The 13,029-nt window shown below is 42.9% G+C and overlaps 1 protein-coding gene across 2 annotated transcripts in view; it reads left to right on the top strand.

Annotated features, from left to right (window-relative positions):
- The first annotated feature begins 6,177 nt into the window (after positions 1-6,177).
- The window catches only part of LOC113018310 (alpha-2-macroglobulin-like), a 107,952-nt gene continuing 101,100 nt past the window's right edge, over positions 6,178-13,029 (top strand). For both annotated transcript variants that reach the window (XM_080299511.1, XM_080299512.1), the window contains exons 1-3: positions 6,178-6,331; positions 6,411-6,591; positions 6,689-6,842. In XM_080299511.1, coding sequence (XP_080155637.1) covers positions 6,252-6,331; positions 6,411-6,591; positions 6,689-6,842 — 415 coding nt within the window. In that variant the 5' untranslated portion in view covers positions 6,178-6,251. The remainder of the gene's footprint in view (positions 6,332-6,410; positions 6,592-6,688; positions 6,843-13,029) is intronic.

Raw genomic sequence — 13,029 nt, 5'->3', positions numbered from 1 at the left:
ATTGAAGCCTGAATTCATGATGGTGTTTAGAGATGTCCACCAGAGCACAACAAAGAGTCTCTTGCAGATTAAACCCAGGCGATAAGGTCCATGCCAAATACTCTTAACGACACCAACAGCTTGCAAAATCGCTGAGAGGCCCTTTTGGATCCACCAGAGCCATTGCAAAAAGGTGGAAGTGAGTGACAGCACAACCTAAAAGACACCACCACCCCGACTCTGTGGTGATCTACAGGTGAAGGGAGGGCTGATTGGGTATATCCCGCCTTCTACTTCTCGCCTGTAGTCTACTCACCAGAGCAAATTGGTGTGTCTGGTCATCATGAAGATTATTCTGTTTACCACCTTGGCCCTGCTGCTTACAGCATGGACTCTGATGCACTTAATGGATCAAGAAGCCAACTTGCATAGAAGGACATGGACATATGACAATTCACACCTGGTCGAAGTGACACAGGACCACATCCATCCCTGGATGAACAACGCCTGATACAGATATATATGCTCAAACACAGCATCCTATATTATATGAATATGACTCAAGTGACATGCGCAGCAAGCTTTACCAGTCCAGATTATCAATATTCAGGAATTGTCCTAAACCACAGCGACCCCCTGACTATTGGACTATCGTTTTGGGCTGTTTTTAAATGCATCGACCACCATCAACAAAGAGCAAAATCAGGAAATTGATGCCATAAGAATAACTGTTATGCAACACAGAGTCGCCCTAGACATGATCTTGGCAGAAAAGGGCGGACTGCGTGTTTTGTTTGATACAACTTGTTGTACATATATTTCAGACAATGTACATTCCGATAATATGACAACTGCTCTACAATTACTTAGAAATGTTCAACAGGCACAGGTAACCGAATGAGCGGCTCTTGGAAGTCCCTGTTGTTTAAAGGACTTGTTTTTGTTGATGTTCTACTACTGTTATTGTGTCTTTTCACTTCATGTGTTATACCTTGTTTGAAGAACATGGTGTCAAAAATGGTAACTGCTTCAATTAATGCTTACATCACCCTACCACAGAATGAAGGAGATGATAATGAGATAGACATTTGGATATAACATACTCGCAAAACTCACTATTTCATGATGTCTTGGCTAAAAATGTTTTACAAGTGGTCATAGACTGATACAGTGTTAGTGAGTTGCTATGCGGGCTCTCTGTCCTGGTCGTTGTGTCCTTGGGCAAGACACTTTACCCTACCGCCTACTGGTGTTGGCCAGAGGGGCCGATGGCGCGATATGGCAGCCTCGCTTCTGTCAGTCTGCCCCAGGGCAGCTGTGGCTACACCTGTAGCTGCCTCCACCAGTGTGTGAATGCGAGAGTGAATGAATAGTGGCATTGTAAAGCGCTTTGGGTGCCTTGAAAAGCGCTATATAAATCCAATCCATTATTATTATTATTATGTACATATATAGGAGAAAAGATCAAACAACAGGAGGGAATGTTGAAAGATTTTATTATGTTTATGTATAGAAGTACATTTCATTTAAAGTTCTCTAGATGTGTTTGCTCTTTTTACTAGAGAAGTTACAGTACACTGTGCAAGCTCAGCACGAAGTCTATACCATTGTATGTTATCTCTTCCACTCATGTGTCTGTGACAAAGTCTCTACTGTTATATGTTATCTCTTCCACTCATGTGACTGTGACGCAAACATGCTTGAGTATAAATAAAGGGTGGCGACTGCTGCGGAGTGTGAGTCTTCGTTTGAACTCTCACCCGTGTGCACGTTAAACCTGCAAACCTGTCTGGGTGTCATTTATTCTGACCTGAGTTGCATTACAGGAAAACTCCTGACACAGGTGGTGCTTACCTTTTAGATGATTGAGCCGGCTCTCTGTTTGCCTCGTTTCACGACCTCTCTGAACCTCGAGTGAATCCTGGGGTTTCGGCACCAAAACTGTTACCTCTAAACAGTTTCGCCCGGTTCGTAGATTCCTCAGGCCTCCAGAAAGAACACCGGGGACTCAGTAGTCAATTCACAACACTTTTATTAATTCACACTCATTGATCACGCTTATTGATTACACCTTCTAGAAGGGAGATGTACAGGACCCTGGAACTCCTCTGCAGATCTCAACTCCTTTGTCTGTTACATGCAGTTTTGTATCAGTGACCCCCCTTCTAAACCCTCTACAAGGTGCCATAAAACTAAGTGCTATGTTTACATACTTTCACTTGAGTGTGTGCGTGTGAATGCCTACATGTGCGCGTTCCCGCGTGTCTATGTGTATGTGTGAGTGCACGTGAATGAGTGTGCATAACAGTTAAAGCACTGTGGGTGTAGGTGACTCCCTAGAGGTCATAAAAACCCATCTCCCTTCCAGACCACAGTTATCCAGGTCAAATGTTGAGACCCCCAACCAAACATTCTCTGTTTGGGAATTTCCACTCAGCATTAACTCCTCTCTGTTTTACTTTCACAGCTCAACTGGGGAGGGTCTCCTATACTCTACTCCTAAGTTCATGACACAATCAGGCCTTTATTACATTGAGGGCAGTGTCAGTGTCTCTACAATAATTCTACATTCTATGTTAACACATTTCTAAACTCTAAATCAGCTAAACATTTCTACAAGATCCATCAGAACAGCAGAAACACAATCATCATCATTATAAACTTCTAATGTAAGGAGACTGTCGGAGGTAGGGAGACTGTTGGGTAGGAGGTAAGTGATGGAAGTGACGGACAAGGTAAGCGACTCATGTTGTCATCAGATGGAGATTTTGGCGGAAAATTAAAGCGAACGGTAGTTTAGATTTGAACAAATTCCTTTAAGCTTCAGTAATACCAAATACACTTATCAATTGTCTTATAACTAACAACATTTGTCTAAATAATCTCCAACACCCTGGAGAGCAACGGGGAGAGTTTAGAGGCTCTCCAAGATTACATTGATCAGTGCTTCCAGGATCTCATGATGAAGAAGGGCCAGAGTACATCTTCCCCGGCCAAATCTGAGACGAAAAGACTTTGCCAGGCAGATTCCCCCGGCACAACATCGCCAGCCGGCAAAGATATTGCAGACATCCTAGAGTCAATCGACCAATGATTGTCCAGTTTCGATGCAAGGCTGTCCTTGGTGGAGATTCTTCACCGGGAATTCAAATGCTTGCGAGAATCCCTGGAGTTCAACCAGCAGCAGGTGGAAACACTCGCTGCTGAAAATGCCACGCTAAGGGAGTCGGTGAACTGTCTCACAGACAATGTTACTCAGCTAAATAGAGAAAATAAAAAAAATAAAAGAAACAGTTATTGATCTACAAGCTCGTAGCATGCGTGATAATCTGGTATTTTCTGGTATTCCAGAAGCCGCTGGAGAGGACGCGGAGACCACGGTAAAAAGCTTCATCAAAACCCACCTGAAGCTGCCGGAGGACACTGTGAAGAACATTGTCTTCGATCGGGTACATCGCCTCGGCCCCATGCGGGCTGCGACCAGGAGACCACGTCCTATCGTGGCCAAATTCGGCCACTTCAAACAAAAGCGACATGTGAAAAGCCGTGGCAGGGAATTAAAAGGAACGGACTTCAGCGTGAACGACCAGTTCCCCAAAGAGATCTTGGAATGACGCAGGGTCCTCTTCCCAATCCGACGCGGCTTCATCCAGAAGGGCTCCTGCGCTGTCATCGCTGTGGACCGGCTGTACGTGGACGGACAGCTCCACCGCGACCCAACATCACTCCGTGGCTGTATTAACCTCACACCAGATGAGAATCAGCTACACCCTTTCCCTATCCACTCACACTAACTTGCATTAACATCTGTTTAACTTACAAGTATCAAATCGCATCTTAAGTGTGATACGATAGCAGAATTAACACCGTCACTCTCCGTCAGTGGTTTGATTGGAATGTTTCTGGGGTTTTTTTGGGTTTTTTTTCTTCTCATTTTTTTCTCTCTTTCCCCCCTCTTGTTTTTATGCTGCTCACCCTTGTCCTTGGTTTCTTTCTTTATTTCTTTCACTGCTTCGATCACCTGCTTCCACACTCATCCACAAACAACATCCTTTATTTCGACACATACGCACCGCACGATCACGCAGTCATGCGCTCAACGGCAGCACATTTACATCAGTCAGACAGCGCACACAGTGTATAGGATACACACACTTAAGCCAAACCTACTCATATTAGTAAATATGCACACACATTTTTTCTCTCTCTCCTTCTCTTTATTTATGAACAAGTGACGTATTCTCTCCACCTGTCTAAGCGACACACACAGCGTATACCCCTAGTTATACACAGACAACTATGGGTGCACTAAGGTTTGTTACATGGAATGTAAATGGAGCTGGCTCCAGAGAAAAGAGCTTATAAATATTTAACCAACTCAAAAAACTACAGGCAAATGTTGTCCTTTTACAAGAGACCCACAGACCTCTTAGAGGTTCGAATGGACTTAAAACACCTGAGTTTCCTAATGTGTTCTCAGCTTGTTATAACTCTAGACAAAGGGGAGTAGCAATTTTAATCCATAAAAAAATTAATTTCATAGTACTTGATACAGTTATAGATCCAGAGGGCAGATTCTTAATCATTAAACTATCTATACGTGATAAAAAGCTATGTATTGTAAGTGTATATGGTCCAAATGTTTTGAAATTGATTTCATGAAAGTATTTAACTTCATTTGGCATAACGGACTTTATTGCAGAATTCCTTAGTGTAGTCAAATTTCTAAGAGAAAATTGTTGAGCTGTTAAAATGGGAGACAATCCAACTTTATGAAGTTTGTCACGATTTAAATGAGCATGCTGTCTAGTCCTTGGCCACATGTTTCAGCACTTTAACCATGAGTGAGCTCATATCATAAATACATGTATCATAATAAATATCTAATAATATCTAATAATATCATAACAGCAGCAGATATTCAGTATATCAGTAGACTTCAGTCCTTCATAGGTTCAGTGCTGTTAAGTGTTTTTTTCTGTTCTTTTCTGGATTTGTTCATAAGGATGAACACATCTGTATGTGTGTTTAAACACGCCCCACTGCAGCACATTAGTAAGACAGAACAAACAAAAACCCTTTTCCCGTAAAGGCAAATCAAACAAGGCAAACATGGGGTAATACTGCTGGGTCCAGAGGGTCAGAGATAAAGACTCATTCTCAGCAATGTTACAGTTTAAAAACCAGACCAGAAATCCCTCCACACTCAGCAGTGTGACTGTCACTGCAGTTATTTCAGTGGGCTGAAGTTTGATCTGTGTTGTTTACTAAAGTGCAACAAAAGCTGTTTAACATGTTTTATTTTTAATTTGGACAGAAACATTGTGATTTTTGTCTTTTAACTTTAGAACACTATCGCTGGGTGATTTACACCCGAGAAAATACATTTACATGATTTCGCTCTCCTGCAGCTGTTTACGTGTCGAGGAGCCTGTGCCATCACCAGGGAAGTCTCAAATGTCCCAGGAATGGGTGGACCAAAGACCAGCTTTCCAGAGTCATTATTTTGTTATAGGAGTTTTATTTTTCATTTTGTTAGACATGGCACAGTTGAAAGTAAAAGAAGACCACTCTAATTTGTCATGTGTTGTCATATTTTGATATATTTGATTACTTTTCATTGGTTATATTATATCGGGTAAAAATCACCCGGCATTAGTGATCGTGTTACTATTTATAGCGATAGTGTTCTAGGGTTAAGCAAATATAGCAGTCTGTGACATCACTGATGAATCCATCCGTTGTGTTTGAGCCTGTTATCACTACACAAACGTTTGTTTAGTCTTTCCTGAGAAATAAGGTCAAAAACATGGCAGTCAGACATCCCACGCTGGGTAAAGGGCACTGTTGGTGGCTACACTTACTGTAACGCCCAGTGATTTTAGAGAATATCAGTAGTTACACACTACAGTAGGATATCCCAGCACTGACGGTAAGAAAATGCACATTATTAAGTAAAACAGGCACATTCGAAACAGAAATAACTTTTTGTAACAGCCAAATTAAACTTGGAGCTGATTTAGAAACATCACCTCGGAGCACTGTATGTTACTGTAATGTTTTACACTGAATGACAAACTTTACTGTTGTCTATAGTTTAGTGTTCACTGCTGAAAGCAGGATTGGGATTTTGTAAATGTGTAAGTGATTGACTTTGTGGAGATCAGAGTACATGAGTGCGTTTCAAACACGTGGCTGTTACAGTGTATGTGGGTGGGGACGATCAGCCAATATTTAGCAGAAGCTGACACTGAGGATTATCACAACCAGTCATGGACCGTCTCTGGATCCTGAGCTGCACTCTGTGTGTCCTCCTGAGCTGGATGCATGTGGATCAAGCGGTGGCTGAACCGTGAGTTTGTCTTCAGCGTGTTTTTGTCTGTGTGAGTTGTTCACTGCAGTAACTGCTGTATGTGTGATGCTGTATGCAGCCAGTACCTGGTGGCCATTCCTGCAGTTATTGAAGCTGGAGCTGAGGCCAAATTCTGTGCAACTCTCCGACAGCCCAGTGGGACTCTGGTCATGACTGTCACTTTGATGTCCCGAGAGAAGAACACAACCTTATTCACGCATACGTCAAATGAGGCCTTTCAAACCTGTGTTCAGTTTGAGGTTGGCAACCAGCACTTTCACACACAAAATGCGTTTGTTAGTTGTTATCGTAAGCATTATTAGCTTTAATGACTATCTAAATATCCCACTGTCTCAGGCTCCTTTGGTACAAAAGGAGGTGCAACATTTTCAGGTGGAGGTACGAGGAGACACATTTTACTCCAAACAAGTCAGAAAAGTGATGATCCGAGCGTCTGATACCTTCACATTCATCCAAACAGACAAACCCATCTACCTCCCTGGACAAAAAGGTAACAATGTGCTGTTATGTTATATAAGACATGTAGTTCATTCAAATTCCATCATCATGAGCCAGCTGCTCCACCATCTCCAATTTGTGTAACAAGTTTTATGGTCCAAAATTTGGACACACATACAGTTATTGATGTGAAATGTTTGCTTCATATAGCAAAAGTTTTTCAAGATATTTAATATAATATTTAATTCGGTCGATCGACCGAGATGTTTATTCGAAGTTTGAAATCTGACTCCATCTTTGAACATAACTACCGTATTTTCCGGACTATAAGGCGCACTTAAAATCCTTTCTTTTTCTCAAAAATCAACAGTGTGCCTTATATATTAATTCTGGTTGTGTTTACTGACCACAAACAGATTTTATGTGGTACACAGTGCTCAAAAATCTGTCACAAAATGTTTTAGTACGCCTTTGGTAAGGTACGAAGCCGCACCGCTTGATTGTTGGAGCATTACGGCTACTGTAATCAGAAGCCTCGCGGACTCGGCCTAATCTGGGTCCTAAACGCCGTCTGCTTCAGGTCCTAAAGTCAAACGAACACTGCAGCATCACTGAGAGTTAAAAACTGTCTAAATTCTTTCATCTTTAATAAAATGATCAGTGTTGCTGCTTTACCAGGTATAAGAATTAAGTTTAACATCCAGGCATCCATCAAAACATAATTTATTAAATTTAACAGAGTTAGAAGTTAGCAGAAGTTAGCTAGCTGGTTTTGCTAGCTACCTAAACATGATATAGCATGTTCTGAACGAGAGATTTCTGGATAAAAATAAAACATAAAGCTCTGCTATCACTTCCAACATTACTGAAGTTGGGATAGCTGGTATATAATGATGTGCTACGTGATCACTAGCGACACAGCTATGTTAGCATAACATAAACACAGTGAAGCTGGAGGATGAACGCTAGCTTTTTTCCATTCGATAAACGTTCCCGATAGTTTTTGACGAATGCAATCACATGGAAAGATGCTTTAAATCAGGGGTGCCCAATCCCGGTCCTCGAGAGCTACCGTCCTGCAGCTTTTAGATGCATCCTTGTTCCCACACACCCGAATCAAATGAATGGCTTGTTATCAGGCCTTTGCCAAACATGATGGCATGCTGAAGAGATCAAACCATTTGATTCAGCTGTGTTGGAGTAGGGATGCATCTAAAAGCTGCAGGATAGTAGCTCTCGAGGACTGGGATTGGGCAGGCCTGCTTTAAATGGACCAAACTTCAGTCAGGAGAACAACAACCACAATACCAGGTTAGTCATTAATATAAGATAAGATAACCTTTATAGGGCTTTGGAGCGTGATGTCACGGGGGTGGGCGTGGAAAGGATTTTGGCCCGATCCGCCATTTTGGGGGTCTAAGTAAGGAGCGAAAGCATAGCCATGGTTCGTACTTGCTGTGTGGTCGGCTGCAATGTTCGATCTTACGACCGGCACGGGAATAAGTTTGGATTGTCTTTTTATGCTTTCCCAACCTGGAAGCAACATGAAGGAGCTCATGTATCGGATATTACCAAATGAAGGCGTCTAGCCTGGATAGCAGCCGTGAGACGAGCTGATATCAAGTTCTGTTACGTCTCCAGATATCAGTTGGTGTGCTCAAGACATTTTCATTCCGGTAAGTTCTAAATATGTTCACATCACACTTTATAGCTGAATAATATCATCGTTGGTGGTCTCGGAAGTTATAGAAATTGCGATCAAACATCGAATGGAGTGACTTGATTGGTTGATGTAAAGACAATAAATGAAATGAGACAGGAAGGACACAAATTGGCGTTAATAATTTGCCCGATTATCAAAGTGTTAATTTGCATGTACTTTACAATTACGGGCATATAATATGATAACGATATTTTAGCAGTTCAATGATAAATGTATAACATTAATTATGGTGGGGGGTGGAAAATGGCTATTTCACTCGATGCACTCCAGCTGACTTACTTTGAGGACGTACTCAGAGTTTGGCGGCTTGAAAATAGCCAAATCTTGCACCCAGCCATTTGTAAATTGGATGTGCACCTCCAGTGACTTGTAATTACGAAACTGGTTCGCTGTGTAAGCGCTTACTCCACAAACAAGATACGTGAAGATATCGGGGTAGGACAGTGGCGGTAAGTCGTCTGGGTCTTTACTCAACTGCCGTATTTCATATGGGTCCAGATTTGCGATGCACTCTATTTTTTTTCAAGTACCGCTGCTTCGCCTCTGGACGCAATCGGTCTCTATACCGTCCGTTTTCTTTTGAGCTGCTTTTAAGCATGTTTCTTGTCGTCTCGTCGTTCCAACACAGTGTGTTTGTTTTGATTCGTAGACCCCGAAAATGGAGCTGCGCTCCCACAATGCATTGCGGCGTGACGTCAACTCCAAAGCCCTATTAGTCCCACACATCGGAAATTTGTTTTGTTACAGCAGAAAGTGGACAGTGCAAAGTTACATAGGATAATTTATAAGGCATTTAATGCGCCCTGTAATTCCAGTACACCTTATGTATGAAAACAGACCCGTTTCAGACCCATTCATCGTCAGTGCGATTTATAATCCAGTGCGCCTTATGGTCCGAAAAATATGGTATTTTAAAGAACAACAAAAGGAAAAAAAATCCCACAAGTTTCATATTTGAGCTCACACTACTGAAGAACTTCACATTGCAAAAGACAGCTACTGACAACGAATGGTATGCAGTTATTTCACAGTGATGAGAAATAAACAGTGTTGGGTAAGTTACTTTAAAATAGTAACTTAGTTACATTACTAGTTACTTCTCTCAAAAGTAACTCAGTTACTTCAAGTTACTCGTTACTTTCAAAGTAACTAGTTACTAGGGAAAGTAACTTTGGTTTTACTCAGAATTCTCTTGTTAATGTGTTGCTTCCATAACTTTGCCAGTCTTCTAGCTTGTTTACTTGCCACAGTGCACTGTGCCACCTACCAATAGAAAGGAAAAGATAATGTGCATATTTCCACGAGAGAAATCCCACGCCTGGACCGTCATTGACTGCTGCCATGATTCTAGCCTACGTCACAGCGTCATGTGCGCCTTTTACATCCAACACAAAAACTGCAGTCGTGGTGCTTTTGATTGTACTCAGAACTCGGAAATTCTGCCTTCTGAATAGGAAGATGTAGGTAACACCACACTGCAGATGAGCTGCATACAGAGCTGGACTGGGACAAAAAAATCGTCCTGGGCATTTTGACTAGAGACCGGCCCACCATTATAGGAAAAATCATAAAGACTTTGAATGAAAACAAACGCTGTTGTGACAGTGATGTACACTGTTTTGATGGTATATATGCATCAATCTATTAATCGTTTGTTGTAAGATTCAGATAATTATTTTTTAAAAGCTAGACATTTTAAATGAGAATAAGAAAGAAGAGTATTTCTTTGTGCCCACCTCTCCCTGTTAATGCCCTACCTGGCCCCCCTGGCAACACTTTGCTAGACCTGCACCTGCACAGTTACCAGCTGTCAGCTACTTAGAAAAGGATCCTGGTGTTATTTGTCTCTGAGAAACAGTTCATAACTTCCCTTCAACTCATTCATGTCACCTAAAAGGCAAACCTGTTTCTCCATCACCTGTTCAGCTCTGATGATTCAGTAAGGACATCTCCTGGTTTCATCTGCATGTTTCCCTCTCACCACATATTCAAACCGATATCCTGAACAGCAGCTTTTTTGCAGCTGTGGCTCCAGCAAACATCAGCTGATACTAGAAATTAATATTAAATAAATTCTAACAACAGCTGATCAAGCTCAAACGTGCTGCTGTTGTTTAGCGCGACATCCGCTGGTTTCCTCTTTCGGCGCAAAGTGGGCGATAAACAAGCAAGAGAGACGATCAGCTGATCATTGATCAGTTTCATGATTGAAGTAGAAACAGGAGAGGGAGGGGGGAGAATGAAAGGAGAAGAGGCAGCTGTGCAGCAAAGACACAGAATAACTCCAGCTTTGTGCCTTTTTCATTGTAGCTGAAGTCCAGGACAAACTGTTCCTTTTCAACTCAATACGAAACGCGTAATATTTTCTCTGAATACCAGACGGGACGGTTGGCAACTCTAATAACTTATGAATAAAATAAAGTTCAACATCATTAACTTCATAGCACCCACCCAGCTGTATAGAAACTCCATCATGCTAGCTAGCACGCAGTACGGAAAATGTCAGCACAACGAAAATAAACTCCACCTAAACTTGGTTCATATCTGACCCAGACAGACTGCAGGTCATAACTTCTTACCTGAAATTCAGTTCACACTTGGACCGGCGGCTTCCTCGGGTCTCTTTTCCTTTGCGTCCCCTTTCCTTCATCCACCTGCTGGCCTCCATCACTTGCTAATGTTACTGAATCTGTGGAAGCTCCGCGATAGCCACCACACAAAGTAACGAGTAACGAGCCTATCTAAATCCCAGTAACGACTAACGCATTCCTGATTTTGGCATAATAACTAGTTACCGTGCTCGTTACCACAATAATAACGTAGTTACTGTAACGCGTTACTTAATAACGCGTTAGTCCCAACACTGGAAATAAAACATGCAGAATACTCAGAGTGCACAACTTCCCCCAAAGGGCAAAGGCCATATTATATTTTCCATTTACCTCTTGGTTTATTTCAGAGTCAAATTCTTTTTATGTGAAAGTTTAATGGTTTAATTTTTAATAGTTCACAATAAAATAAATATGTTTAAACATGGCTTTGGAATTCAAAGTACAAAAAAAACGTGAAGGAAGAATATGGAGGGCCTCGGGTGCCAAAATGTATTAAACACATAATTAAATAATAAATTAAATGTGTCATTAATTACGCAATGACAATTACAATGTTGCGTGGAGATCAGGGGCAGTACCTGTGGACTGGCAGACCGGGGTGGTGGTCCCCATCTTTAAGAAGGGGGACCGGAGGGTGTGTTCCAACTACAGGGGGATCACACTCCTCAGCCTCCCTGGGAAAGTCTATGCAAGGGTGCTGGAAAGGAGAGTTTGTCCGCTAGTCGAACCTCGGATACAGGAGGAACAATGCGGTTTTCGTCCTGGTCGCGGAACACTGGACCAGCTCTTTATCCTCTCAAGGATACTTGAGGGCGCATGGGAGTTTGCCCAACCAGTCTACATGTGTTTTGTGGACTTGGAGAAAGCATTCGACCGTGTCCCTCAGAATCTCATCTCTGCTTTTTGTGGATGATGTGGTTCTGTTGGCTTCATCGGGTGAGGGCCTCCAGCTCGCACTGGAACGGTTCGCAGCCGAGTGTGAAGCAACGGGAATGAGGATCAGCACCTCCAAATCTGAGGCCATGGTTCTAAGCCGGAAAAGGGTGGAGTGCCCACTCCGGGTCGGGGATGAGTTCCTGCCCCAAGTGGAGGAGTTCAAGTATCTCGGGGTCTTGTTCGCGAGTGATGGGAGAAGGGAGCCGGAGATCGACAAACGGATTGGGGCTGCAGCTGCAGTAATGCGGACGCTGCACCGGTCCGTCGTGGTGAAAAGAGAGCTGAGCGTAAAAGCGAAGTTATCAATTTACTGGTCGATCTACGTCCCTACCCTCACCTATGGCCACGAGCTGTGGGTAGTTACCGAAAGAAAGAGATCGCGGATACAAGCGGCAGAAATGAGCTTCCTCCGAAGGGTGGCTCGCCTCTCCCTTAGAGATAGGGTGAGAAGTTCGGCCATCCGGGAGGGGCTCAGAGTAGAGCAGCTGCTGCTCCACATCGAAAGGAGCCAGCTGAGGTGGTTCAGGCATCTGACAAGGATGCCTCCTGGGCGCTTCCTGGGTGAGGTGTTCCAGGCATGTCCCACCGGGAGGAGGCCCCGGGGCAGACCCAGGACACGCTGGAGAGATTATATCTCTCGGCTGGCCTGGGAACGCCTTGGTGTTCCCCCGGATAAGCTGGAGGAGGTGGCTGGGGGGAGGGAGGTCTGGGCTTCTCTGCTTAGGCTGCTGCCCCCGCGACCCGGCCTCGGATAAAGCGGATGAAGGTGGATGGATGGATGGATGGTGTCATTAATTAAAATATAAATTAGCAATATCAGTTCAATTTCAATAAATTAGAGTTAATTAGATAATAGTTAGATAGTTAATTAGAGTAAATTATATGTCTCATACATGTCAGTCCATTATCTGAGATCTGTCTTGCTGTGTAGGGTAACCAATCAGATTTGTGTTTGATATGTTGCAGTG

Source organism: Astatotilapia calliptera, chromosome 3 (assembly GCF_964374335.1).
Source record: "Astatotilapia calliptera chromosome 3, fAstCal68.1, whole genome shotgun sequence".
In the NCBI taxonomy this organism is placed as follows: domain Eukaryota; kingdom Metazoa; phylum Chordata; class Actinopteri; order Cichliformes; family Cichlidae; genus Astatotilapia; species Astatotilapia calliptera.
Note: the sequence above shows the minus strand (reverse complement) of the source record. Positions and strands in the feature narration are given on the sequence as shown.